The 14,348-nt window shown below is 38.0% G+C and overlaps 1 protein-coding gene across 2 annotated transcripts in view; it reads right to left on the bottom strand.

Moving 5' to 3' along the window:
- The window catches only part of ASB13 (ankyrin repeat and SOCS box containing 13), a 63,205-nt gene that overhangs the window by 20,465 nt on the left and 28,392 nt on the right, over positions 1 to 14,348 (bottom strand). For both annotated transcript variants that reach the window (XM_051961857.1, XM_051961858.1), the window contains exon 3: positions 3,499 to 3,843. In XM_051961857.1, coding sequence (XP_051817817.1) covers positions 3,499 to 3,538 — 40 coding nt within the window. In that variant the 5' untranslated portion in view covers positions 3,539 to 3,843. The remainder of the gene's footprint in view (positions 1 to 3,498; positions 3,844 to 14,348) is intronic.

A 14,348-nucleotide genomic window follows, 5' to 3' on the forward strand; every position in this document is an offset into this window, starting at 1 on the left:
GAGGATCCCTTTTGCTTGACTATACAAATTCATTATAAGGATTTATTTTTGTCTTTATTTTCTCTAAGGCAGGGTTAAGTCAGAGAGAGTGATACCAAAAAAAGGGAGAGTGGCGCCACCATAACATAGTTTAAAACACAAAGAAAGAGAAGGAAATTCAGAAGGAAGTATTGACAGAGACAATTTTGAAACTTAGGGGTAGAATTTATTTTATAAAAACAAATATATATGTATAAAACATATATACATACATTATATATATGTAATCCGCATGAAATGAAAAGTCAGAGGTTCATAAAGAATCCTCTTGGGGTTCTGCTTTATGTACAGAAATATTTTGGGGGTATTTAAGTTCAGAATAAAAATGCTTCCAAAAGACATAATAGGTACTAAATAAATATCTGGTGCGTTGATCTTTTCTGCTTCAAAGATAACTGATCTTCCAATCTTATAGTTACTCATCATAAATACGTAATTTGTGTTAGGTAAGATCATGAATCCATCAAAATATCTAGAAATGTTCAAGAACAGATATTCTCAACCTTTTTTGTGTCAGCATTCCTTTGATGGACTAGTAAAACTTATGGGCCCCTTGGGAATCCCTTTGTTTTTTGAGACTTGATCTCCCTATGTCATTCAGGTCCAGAAGTATAACTAATAGCCATTCATAGGTGTGAGGATGAAATAATATTGGACACACTATACCTATGCTGGCTATTATACTGGTGCCAAACTTAGGACAAAAATAGCCAATCAGCTTTAGCCTTTTTGTTAATTGAGAAATGAACTCATGTAACCCATCAGCTTCATACTCCCCAGAAAGAGGGGATTACAGATATGAATCACTGTGCGCAGACAGAATATTTTAAATGCATAAAATAACATACCTAGGACTAAATATTTTTTTAAAACATATCTATGGAACCTAAATGAAAACCTCCATCAGGCTGCAATTTATAGGAAAATGAGACCAGAATGCCAAATGCTAAGATGTTATGTATGGGTGGTGATATGCACTGGTAGAGAGAGAATCCAAATTAATGTGATCCCTTCTACATCAAAATATTAAGAAAAGAACATTTATTTCATTTACTTCTTGCTGACAATGCTAAACTATAGGAATGTCATTGTCTTATCTTTGTCAGGGACTATATGGATAAGAAATATTTTTCCTTAAGTGGTCAGAGGATGCAGCAGAAACACATGAAGCACTTAAAACAACTCAGGATACTAATACAGCCCACACAATTTGAAGATTTCGTAACATAAATGAATATTCCTCAACCTGTCCAAAACTGAACTCAATATCTTTTCCCTCCAAACTTTCCCCTTTTCTTAATTTCCATATTATTGTCAAGGATATCCTTCTCCTCCCAGGCATCCATGCTTACAACCTAGAGTCAGGAGTCATCTTCTCTCTCTCTCACCTCCCATATCCAACTGACAACTTCTACCAAATCTACCTTCCCAGTCTCTTGGACTCCACCCATGCTCTGCTCTGACACAGTCACCACCTGATGCGGATCCTCATCACCCACACTTGGACTATTTGAAGAGGCTACCAGCGGCTCCCCCCGCCACCTTACATTTCTCCCCAATCCAATCTATCCTCCACTCAGCTATCAAAGTGATCTTCCTAAGGCAGGTCCAATCATTTCATCTCCTAATTAATAAACTCAATTAGCTCTGTATCAACCCCAAGCCTAAGATAAAGTTCTATTTAGTTTTTAAATCTTTCATAACCTCCTCCCCTCCTCTCTTTCCAGTTTTTTTATAGACTCTATGATCCAGGGACACAGGTCTCCTGATTTGTTTCTTGAACAAAGACATTCAACCTCTTGGCTCCAAGGATCCTGGCTTCCCTGGCTTGCTTTTTAAGTCTTAGCTAAAGTCCCAATCTCTGCAAAAAGCTTTCCCCAATCCACATAATCTTAGTGTTTTCTCTATGATACTATCTTCAATTTATCCTGAATATATCTTGTTTTGTACAACATATCTGCATGTTGTCTCTTCCATTGGACTATGGAACTTCTTGGAAGCTGGTATAGATTTTTTTGTCTGTCTTTGTGTTCCCAAGGCTTAAATAAAGCACCTGACACATAGTAGGCACTTGTTGATAAAACCTGCTGGCTTACTTAAGTGCTGGTTGACTTGGCAGTGATTCCTATTGTACTAGAAATATTACTCCAAATTTACCATATATTGTTTATTCATAGCTAATGTGCATAAAAATTGTTCCATATTTTTTCCTGAGTTAAATATACTTATCAGCATGACTGAGTTTGAGTGTTTCAGTTGAGTACTGCAGCATTTGGGGGAGAATAGATGCATCAAGAAGTAAAAATGGGAAAGCAAAAAACTCAAGAAAAATAAATTGAACATTATACTTCACAAGTTCAGAAAATTCTCATCTGCTCCGTTAGTGAGAAAAGGTGAAAGTAATAAAATTATAACTGCATGTGAAGATAAACATTTAATTTTCAAATTATGTATTATAAACATCCATTCATTTCTCCCTATATGAATCCTTTCTCACATAGTTTACAATGTTAACTTGTTTAAATGAGTATCAAACATAAACAGGTTATTAGTCATATTTTTATAGTTATGGTTCATAAAGCCGTTTCCTCACAAGAGCCCACTGAGGTGAGTGGTGTCAAGTATTATATTTCAATTTTACAGATCAGGAGACTACTCTTAAGAGGTTTAGATAAATGACATTTAATCCCGCAGTATTAATAAGATCCAAACCCAGTTCTTCGGATTTTCAGTTCTACTACACCATGCTTCCTTCTTAAAGAAGGAACATCCCTTTCTCCAGAGAGGTGATAGTCTAAAATGATTTGGCGATGCAACAAATATTTTTCATATGGCAAAAGATAATTCAGTATTATGTCATAAGGCACGTGAATTCAAAAAGAATTTAAGTGTAAGGCATCTGGGAAAGACAAAGCCCAATGCCAAATTTATCAGAATAATAACTAGCATTTACACAGTGCTTTTAAGGTTGGAGAATCCCTTTACAATTCTAATTCATTAGGTCCTTCAAACAGTCCTGTGAAGTAAGTGCTGTTAATTTCCATTTAACAGATGAGAAAACTGAGGCTGAGAAATTGTATTTCAGGACCATAGCGTGGCCTGCACGTACGGAGTAGTAAGAGCTCGTTGAGCATCCTCTAAGGCTCCCCTACTTTACCAACCCGGCTGCGCTCCCGGCTCCCCTCCCGCCCCGCCGCCTCCGGAGCTCAGCTGTGATGCGGTTACCAGCGTACACGGACGTTAACAGCTCACGGGGACCACAATTCCTTCGGATAACGAACTGGAAGCAAAGTTTGGCCGCGGGGAGCTCAGGCTTCCCGTCGTCCCTGAGCACGTCTCGGTCCAGGTGAGGGAGCCCGGGCGAGCTCAGCTCCCGCAGCCCCATCGCGCCGGTCCCCAGCCCGGCGGAGTTCGCCCGGCTTCCCTCCCAGCCTCTCTTTATACCCGCGGCGCACTCACCAATTTCTCCCAAGGAGCCGTCAGCATTCCGCAGTTCCATCTTGTCCGCCGGGTCTCCTACCTTGACTGTTTTCCCTTCGCCGGAGCCGAGCACCTGGCACGGGAGGGGGGACGTGAGGATGACCGTGCCGGCAGCGCTGTGGGGCCGATCGCGTGCCTATAGCCGAACTCCGAATCTGGGGCGCATCTCGGGTAAAGGTCGCTCCTGGTGCCCGCTGGGACTTGTAGTTTTCCCACGCGGGGCGAGTGCCCTTCCATTTTAACCCGGGTTTTGATGGAAGCGGCATATGCGGGTGAGCCACTGCCTTCTAGCGGTTGGGTCCAATGTCGACTTTTGATATTTTGCTGTTTAAAATAAAAAAAGGGACCATCAATGTATGTCCTCAGAAAATGTCTATAACTGCCAAGCGTAATCTTCCTAGGAAAAAGCGGGCAAGGTTTGCATTGATGGAAAAATGGGTGTATATATGTGAATGTGTGTGTATGTATATATATGTGCGTATACACACACATACAAATACATGTATACTTATATATATGAATATATAGACACATGACATGTATTTAAATTTTTACAGCATTTTGAAAACTCCTGCAGTTTTTAGTGGAGGAGTTTGACTTCCTTAATTCGGTATTCAAGAGTCATTTATTCACCACTTACATTGCAATGAGTTGCTGTAAAAAATCTGTCTCTCTTCACAAAGGAAATATGGGGCTGTTTGAGGCCCTACAGTTTAGAAGAAACATTAGCTAGAATTCATCAATAGCAGGATAATCATGGCCCGGTGTAAAGATTTCTCCGTATAAGACATAGAAGGCTGTCCACTTTCAATACTTGCTCTATAAAGTTTAGCTCTATGAAGAAAAAGCTAAGAGGAGACACAATAAGTATCTTCAAGTGTTTGAAGCATTGTGGATGGAAATGTGATACTTAGGCTCCAGCTTATATAACATCCTAGCAGTGGTTCTCAAACTTTAGTTTTCAGTATCTTTATCCTATTAAAAATTATTGAGGATCTCTCCAAAGAGTTTTATCTAGATTATATTTATAGACATTTACCATATTGAAAATAAAAACTGTTTTTGAATTTGTAGACCCTCTAAAAGGGCTTCAGAGATCCCCAGGATTCTCTAGACCATGCTTTTGAGAACCACTGCCCTAAAGGATGTGTTTAATTTAGGTAAACTTCAGCCTGGGAGCCTGTGGCTGCTGCTTCTGTTTTGTGTTTCTTCCCTGGGCATAGATGTTTAAATAATGATCCAGAGATGGACTTAATTATCATGAGTTCAAGAAATCTAGAGCTCCTGGTCCCCTTAATTGGAACTGACTAAAAGCAGGAAGAGAAATTTTCAAGAAGATGATCCTGGACAGTAAGAAAAACCATGAGTACAGGCTCTACTTGTCTGAAGATTATTGACTATTTTAGAGTTCAGAAACAATTCAGAATGGAGCGAAATGTGAAAAGCTGTTTCAGCAGTACTCTCAAATTCCATCATATTTTACTGTTTAAATTCCAACCTAATAGTAGCTTATAAGTCATTGCTGCTTATTTAAGACTTTGTAAATGGGTGTTCTTAAATCCCTTGTAATTAAGCTTTTTTTTTTTTTTCCTGTGAAGGAAATAGTTTTCCTATACTTGACTTATGTGATATATTGAACATTTTTCTGATCTTCACTTCTCAGGGAGAACTTGTATATGAGCTAAAGTTTAAGTTTTAAGTTTTCTTAAGAACTAAGGATTTAAGTTTTTAAGGATTCTCTTCAGGGTTCCAGAATAGGGCACAAAGATTCAGAGTTTGAGAAAAAATAGTCTATCTGCTCTATGGAACTAGGTTCCCCCAAGAACTAAACTCAGGCCATGTGCATAGTTCCAGTACTAAGAAGAACCCTTTAGTAGTATCAGCAAGCAATAACAACTTCATGAAACTACATGAAAACTAGGTTTATTACAAGAGAAATGAACATGTATAGGGAACTTAGTTCACAATCCACGCAGAAGTTTGCATATTTTTAACAATACAGCAAAGAAAGGAAGTAGAAACGAAAATCTCAATCTAAAGGGGCATGGCATGGTGGGGGAAAGATGCAGTAAAAATGGGGAAAAGATAAAACCTCTTCTAAAAGAAAAAGCAGACGATGGCAAAAGTCTTTCCCCCTTAGGAATTGCTAAACCATGAATATATGATGGTATGGTTATCAACAGGGTCCTAGCTGCACAAGCAGTTTCTAAGCCCCATGCAGATTGCCTGATGCCTGTCTTCTAAGAACTCCCAAGGACACACAGGGGCTTCAGCTTAGGATGCAAACAACACATTCAGGACAGGAAGCTTCATCCTTGACACACTTAGGGCCTTCTGCTTACCAGTGTTTCTGGAAAATATGGCAACTCAAAAAGACAAAGTCAGGGGACCCTTTAACATTTGGATTATGTATCATTACACATCTATGTTCATGTTATTTTCCCTGATAGAATGTAAGCCCGTTGAGAATAAGTGTTCTTTCTTTGTATTTGTATCTACAATGCTTACAGAGTACTTGACATATAATAGGTAAATGCTCACTGATTGATGGATTAAATAACACTCTGAAAACAATTTGGATCTAAGACCTGAGGCCTATACAATTGTGCATATCCTTTGACCCACCAATACTATTACTGGGTCTTTATCCCAAGATATCAAAGAAAAAGAACCTATATTACAAAAAAAAAATTTCAGCTGTTTGTATGCCAGCAAAAGTATATAAATATATATGTATATGTAATATGTACATAGTTATATTTTTCATGTCTCCTCCATTAGACTGTGAACACTTTGAAAGCAGGAACTGTTTTTTAACCTCTTTTTTTTCTTACTCCTCTGCACTTAGCACATTGATTGGCACATAGTAGATACTTAATACTTGTTGACTGACTTGATTGACTGGTTGGACTAAAAACCTACAGAAGGCTATAGAAAATAGAATCAGAGGATATTGATTTTTTGTGAGCTGCAGAAGTATTGCTTTTTCTATGAATGGAAGAATAGAGATAGTTAAGAAATAGTAATGATAAGGTCCTGAATGGTGGGTGTAGAGGGCTGAAACTCTTGATTTTATGCACTGAGGTTGGACAACCAAGCACTTACGACTAACTACCGATTGGACAATACTCTATTAGCATATACTTGGAAAATGGCTCTTCCCATTATCCTGTGCTGGCTCGATAATTGGTATATACAGAGAATTGTAGGAGGGACTAGGGAGTAGATTAAGACTGGCCAGGGCACACTGGGCAGGAGACAAAGAAGGAAGGTGGTGGAGATTCTGCTTCCATCCAATTCACTCCTGCCTCTAAAGACAAGAATAAAGACCAAGGACTTTTGTTTATCCTGATTCTGGCTGATTCTAAGGTATCCAGGGTGTTAATGCGGTCATCACATTTGGTGCCCAATGAGGGGCCAAGGACCCTAATTTCACTGAAGAAGTCCCCGGTGATGAGGAAATAGGGTGAGTATTTTAATAGACAAACAGGAAACTTACTTTGTTAAGGGCTAAATTAGTAACTTTTTCTAGCTGAAATGGGGCAGATGTTAGGAAAAGATTCTCCCCCAGCACCAGCCCCACACCCACTCCCACCCCAAGGGGACGCTATAGATGCTTAAGTTGATCAAGGGACAAGGCTTAATTTTAACTTGGTTGCAGATTGCTAGACTTTTGGGTCCATTAGAAGGCACGTACCCCTTGGTTCTTAAAAAAAAAAAAAGAAGAGATAGGGCTAGATAACTGGAAGCTGGTAGGAGATCAACTATGTGAATATTACAATGATAAAGTTCATTAAATGATAAAGTTCAATGATAAATTCAATTTCCAAGGAAACATTCTATATATACAACATAATATAATTGGGCCTTGAAGAATCCTGCAAGTTATAGAAAAAAAGAAAAAATTTCAGAACAGCCAGATAAGGAAGTGTGAGGAAAAAGAGGAGTACAATGAACAGACTAATGGCTATATCACTGAAGGGCATGAGAAGTTAAATGAGGATGAAGGGCGTGGTGAAGGGCGTGGTGATTCTCCTCTCACAAGGCAGCTTCAACCTCCCCTAAACTGGAACTGGTTCTTGACACGCCCCCATCAACTTCACCTTCCTGGATGGAGGGGGAGGAATAGTAGTGGAAGGGACAGTGACTTCACCAGCACCTCCCCCCAGCAATCACCCCCTTCTATGACTAGATTGCAAAAGGCAGTACTTAAAGCCATAGAAGAAGGGCAGAATTTAGGTGATTTGACATTGGAAATGTATCCTGTGATTCAACAGTTTAACTCTTCAGGTCAAGAAAGTAGAAGATACGCTCCTTTTGATATGGAAATCCTCAAAGGCCTGAAAAAGGCTTGCACTTTTTTGGGGGCTACATCAGATTATGTTAAGATGTTATTACAGAATTTGGCTTATGAAGTCTTAACCCCTAGGGACTGGAAATCTATAGCAAGGACATACTTAGAACCTGGACAAAACTTGTTGTGGCTTTCTGAATATAGGGAGCTCTGTAGGATACAAGCCCAACAAAATAGTCATAGTGGAATTAATCCTCCAATCACCTATGACCAATTAACAGGAGTAGGTTCCTATGCAGAAATTTCAGTACAGATTAATTACCCCAAAGCAGCATATGAGCAAATTGCTGCTCCTGCTATCAAAGCGTGCGCTTCTCTCCACAATGAAAACGACAAGAGTGAGGCCTTCACAAAAATAACACGAGGGTCAAATGAACCCTTTGCTGATTTTGTGAGACGTTTGTAGACAGCTGTCATATGAACTAATGGTGAAAATGCAGTAACAGACATTATGATAAGGAAACTTGCTAAATAAAATGCTAATGAGGTTTGTAGAATTATACTAGAACTGCACAAGGATGTTCCTTTAGAGGAGATCATAAGACACTGTTCCACAGTGGGCACAAATGCCTTTTATAGCCAGGCTATGACGCAGACCTCCCAAGATCCCAGCATGGGAAGACAGGGTTGCTTTTGGCAAGGGACTTCCAGAGAGACTCATCAATGTTTTCAATGTGGTAAAGTAGGGCATGTGAAAGCTCAATGTTGGCATAGAGACAGAGTGAGAAAACAGGGAGGAAGAACAAGACCCAAAACCCCATGTCCAAAATGCAACACAGGCTTCCATTGGGCATCAGAATGTAGACTGATTCAGGGAAAAGGGATGAGGGGCCTATCCCTAGGGCCCAAGGCAAAAAATACTTGGGGCATGATGGCAGCCGATGCTACACCCAGAGAATGCCTAGAAGTCCAGTATCCAGACATGACCAATCAGCCAGGAAGCCTTCTGATAGGAGAAGGATATTAGACAATCAACCAGCCAGGAAGCAACCTGATGGAAGAAAGGGATTACAATTGGGGAGAATAGAGTTGTATGCAGCTGGGAATACTGAGATACTCCCTGGAGAGGTGAAATCTGTTCCTCTCCAACCTATGGATCCCTTGCCTCCAGGCACAGTAGGCTTGACCATTTCACCTCGTGAGTGTACTTACAAAACAGTGTCCATCCATACACTGATGTGGGAAACTGGGGAATGTGTAGATAATATCCCCGTCATAGATAATATCCCAGTCACTAATACAGGTAGACAATGTGTGACTTATCAACCGGGAGAAGTAGTAGCATCAGGTATACTGATACAGACTCCTAATACGCAATTAGGTGATAGTCACCCAGATTCTGACTCCAAGCAACAAAATCCAGGAATATGCTGGACAGCAGCTGTGACAGCTGACCGACCTATACTTACAATCTATATAAATGGCATACCATTAGAAGGATTGGTAGACACTGGTGCAGATCATACAGTCATTAAAGGTGCCAACTGGCCCAGTCACTAGCCAAAGATTAAAGCAGAAAACTACATGTCTGGCATAGGAGGATCAATAACAGGTGAAATTAGTGCTACCCCTTTGAGATGGATAGTTGAAGGTGAAACAGAAGTTTTTACTCTTTTTATAGTTGAAAAAATCCCCATCAATCTGTGGGAAAGAGACATTTTACAACAATTAGGATTAAAAATGAGTACTTTGGTTTTTTAGTCAGGGCTGCTGTTAAAGGCCTGCCAACACTTTCACCTGTTCCTATTCAATGGAAAACTGATACACCAGTGTGGATAGAACAGTGGCCCTTAGGTAGCTATAAAATTCAGGCCTTATTAGATATAGTATAGGAGCAACTTGGCCAAGGACACTTACAACCTTCTCTAGCCCTTGGAATTCCCCAGTATTTGTTGAAAGAAAGAAATCTGGAAAATGGAGGATGTTGACTGATTTAAGAAAGGTAAATGAACAGATGGAAACTATGGGAACTCTTCAGCCTGCTCTTCCATCTCCTACTCAATTGCCTAAAGAATGGCCTCTTTGCTAAAAATGCTAGAAAAGGAACAAATTAAAAACACCCAGTCAAACACTAAACTTGAAATTCTAAAAATAAAAGGAGAGATCAATAAAATTGAAAGTAAAAAAACTATTGAATTGATTAATAAAACTAAGAGTTGGTTCTATGAAAAAACCAACAAAATAGACAAACCCTTAGTAAATCTGATTTAAAAAAGGAAAGAGGAAAATCAAATTGTTAGTCTTAAAAATGAAAAGGGAGAACTCACCACTAATGAAAAGGAAATTAGAGCAATAATTAGGAGTTACTTTGCCCAACTTTACGCCAATAAATTCGACAACTTAAATGAAATAGAAGAATACCTCCAAAAATATAGCTTGCCTAAACTAACAGAGGAAGAAGTAAATATCCTAAACACTCCCATCTCAGAAAAAGAAATAGAACAAACTATCAATCAACTCCCTAAGAAAAAATCCCCAGGACCAGATGGATTTACATCTGAATTCTATCAAACATTTAAAGATCAATTAACTCCAATGCTAAATAAACTATTTGAAAAAGTAGGGATTGAAGGAGTCCTACCAAACTCCTTTTATGACACAGACATGGTACTGATACCTAAACCAGGTAGGCTGAAAACACAAAAAGAAAATTATAGACCAATCTCCCTAATGAATATTGATGCTAAAATATTAAATAAAATATTAGCAAAAAGATTACAGAAAATCATCCCCAGGATAATACACTATGACCAAGTAAGATTTATACCAGGAATGCAGGGCTGGTTCAATATTAGGAAAACTATTAACATAATTGACTATATCAATAACCAACCAAACAAAAACCATATGATCATCTCAATAGATGCAGAAAAAGCATTTGATAAAATTCAACAGCCATTCCTAATAAAAACACTTGAGAGCATAGGAATAAAAGGACTTTTCCTTAAAATAGTCAGGAGCATATATTTAAAACCTTCAGTAAGCATCATATGCAATGGGGAAAAACTGGAACCTTTCCCAGTAAAATCTGGAGTGAAGCAAGGTTGCCCACTATCACCATTATTATTCAATATTGTATTAGAAACACTAGCCTCTACAATAAGAGTCGAGAAAGAGATTAAAGGAATTAGAGTAGGCAATGAGGAAACCAAACTATCACTCTTTGCAGATGATATGATGGTATACCTAGAGAACCCAGAGATTCTACTAAAAAGCTATTAGAAATAATTCATAATTTTAGCAAAGTAGCAGGATGCAAAATAAATCCCCATAAATCCTCAGCATTTTTATACACCACCAACAAAATCCAAGAACAAGAGATACAAAGAGAAATTCCATTCAAAATAACTGTTGATAGCATAAAATATTTGGGAATCTACCTACCAAAGGAAAGTCAGGAATTATTTGAGCAAAATTACAAAAAAGTTTCCACACAAATAAAGTCAGATTTAAATAATTGGAAAAATATTAAGTGCTCTTGAATAGGCCGAGCGAATATAATAAAGATGACAATACTCCCTAAACTAATCTATTTATTTAGTGCTATACCAATCAGACTTCCAAGAAAATATTTTAATGATCTAGAAAAAATAACAACAAAATTCATATGGAACAATAAAAAGTCGAGAATCTCAAGGGAATTAATGAAAAAAAAATCAAATGAAGGTGGTCTAGCTGTACCTGATCTAAAATTATATTATAAAGCAGCAGTCACCAAAACCATTTGGTATTGGTTAAGAAATAGATTAGTTGATCAGTGGAAAAGGTTAGGTTCACAAGACAGAATAGTCAACTATAGCAATCTAGTATTTGACAAACCCAAAGATTCTAACTTTTGGGATAAGATTTCATTATTTGATAAAAACTGCTGGGATAACTGGAAATTAGTATGGCAGAAATTAGGCAAGGACCCACACTTAACACCATATACCAAGATAAGATCAAAATGGGTCCATGACCTAGGCATAAAGAACGAGATTATAGATAAATTAGAGGAACATAGGATAGTTTATCTCTCAGACTTGTGGAGGAGAAACAAATTTGTGACCAAAGATGAACTAGAGACCATTACTGATCACAAAATAGAAAATTTTGATTATATCAAATTAAAAAGCCTTTGTACAAACAGAACGAATGCAAACAAGATTAGTAGGGAAGCAACAAACTGGGAAAACACCTTTACAATTAAAGGTTCTGATAAAGGCCTCATTTCCAAAATATATAGAGAACTGACTCAAATTTATAAAAAATCAAGCCATTCTCCAATTGATAAATGGTCAAAGGATATGAACAGACAATTTTCAGAGGATGAAATTGAAACTATTACCACTCACATGAAAGAGTGTTCCAAATCACTATTGATCAGAGAAATGCAAATTAAGACAACTCTGAGATATCACTACACACCTGTCAGATTGGCTAAGATGACAGGAAAAAATAATGATGAATGTTGGAGGGGATGCAGGAAAACGGGGACACTGATGCATTGTTGGTGGAGTTGTGAATGAATCCAACCATTCTGGAGAGCAATCTGGAATTATGCCCAAAAAGTTATCAAAATGTGCATACCCTTTGATCCAGCAGTGTTTCTATTGGGCTTATACCCCAAAGAGATACTGAAAAAGGGAAAGGGACCTGTATTGCCAAAATGTTTGTAGCAGTCCTGTTTGTAGTGGCTAGAAGCTGGAAAATGAATGGATGCCCATCAATTGGAGAATGGCTGGGTAAATTGTAGTATATGAATGTTATGGAATATTATTGCTCTGTAAGGAATGACCAGCAGGATGAGTACAGAGAGGCTTGGAGAAACTCACGTGAACTGATGCTAAGTGAAATGAGCAGAATCAGGAGATCATTATATACCTCAACAACAATATTGTATGAGGATGTATTCTGATGGAAGTGGATTTCTTTGACAAAGAGACCTAACTGATGATGGACAGAAACAGCTATACCCAAAGAAGGAACACTGGGAAACGAATGTGAACTATTTGCATTTTTGATTTTCTTCCCAAGTTATTTTTATCTTCTGAATCCAATTCTCCCTGTGCAACAGGAGAACTGTTAAGTTCTGCAAATATGTATTGTATCTAGGATATACTGCAACATATTTAACATATATAGGACTGCTTGCCATCTTGGGGGGGGGGTGGAGGGAGGAAGGGGAAAAATCGAAACATAAGCGAGTGCAAGGGATAATGTTGTAAAAAATTACCTTGGCATGGATTCTGTCAATACAAAGTTATTATTAAATAAAATAAAATTTAAATTTAAAAAAAAAAAAGAATGGCCTCTTTGGGTTATAGACATTAAGAATTGTTTCTATTCTACCTTCTAAATAAGGAGGATATGAAAAGATTTACCTTTTCAGTGCCCAGCATTAACTTAGCTGAGCCTTATAAAAGATATAAATGGACAATTTTGCCACAGGGAATGAAAAACAGCCCTACTATGTGTCAAACGTATGTTGCTGCTGCTCTTACTCAAGAAAAGCTTTTCCAAAAGTTATGCTATTACATTACATGGATGATATATTGGGATGTGCACCTGAGGAACAAATGTTAGAAGCATATCTACCAAAAACCATAGAAACACTAAGGAACTACAATTGTACATAGCTCCAGAAAAAATTCAAAAATCCAGAAATTGCCCCTTTTCAATATTTAGGATATGAAATATATCCTAAGGTGCTTAGTACAAAAACTTTCCTTAAGAACAGAGAAGCTAAACATCTTAAATGACTTTCAGAAATTGATAAGAGATAGCCAATGGATGCGTCCAGTGTTAGGCTTGACTACCTATCAATAACAACCATCATATGACATTTTAAGGGGAGACAGTGCTTTAAATTCACCATGCCAGCTTACAAAAGAAGCTCAAGAGGCTTTGAGAGAAGTGGAACTGGCTTTATCCAGTGTAGTTGAAAGAGTCACTCAAAAACACTTGGAAATATCATTTTTTGCTACATAAGAGATATCCACAGCAGTCCTTCATCAAGGAGACAGTGTGATAGAGTGGGTGAACCTCCCAGCACAACCAAAACAAAACCTTACTCCTTACCCAGGGCTTGTAGCTAGAATTTTATTAAAGGCCATTAAGCAAGCAGTACAATTATCTGGGATAAGACCTACAAGATATGCACCTTTTATATTAATGCACAAATTAATGTATGCTGTGAAACCATCCCAGAGTGGCAAATTTTATTAGCCATAGCTGCAAATTTTACACACAGGTCTCTATTAAAGATAACCAGACTATTACATAATTGGCGATGGATTTTTGAAGAAAAGGTTTCTAAAGTTTACACATGCATCCAAACATAATATTTGCGCCGTATACTCTCGTGACTTAACTATAGAGTACTCAGAACTCCTTTTCAGTCCACTCAGCAGAATGAATTGTATGCAATCATTCTAGCACTTACTATTATCCAGGAGATGTAAATATAATATCTGATTCGGCCTATTCACTAGGT

Source organism: Antechinus flavipes, chromosome 5 (genome assembly GCF_016432865.1).
Source record: "Antechinus flavipes isolate AdamAnt ecotype Samford, QLD, Australia chromosome 5, AdamAnt_v2, whole genome shotgun sequence".
In the NCBI taxonomy this organism is placed as follows: Eukaryota; Metazoa; Chordata; class Mammalia; order Dasyuromorphia; family Dasyuridae; genus Antechinus; species Antechinus flavipes.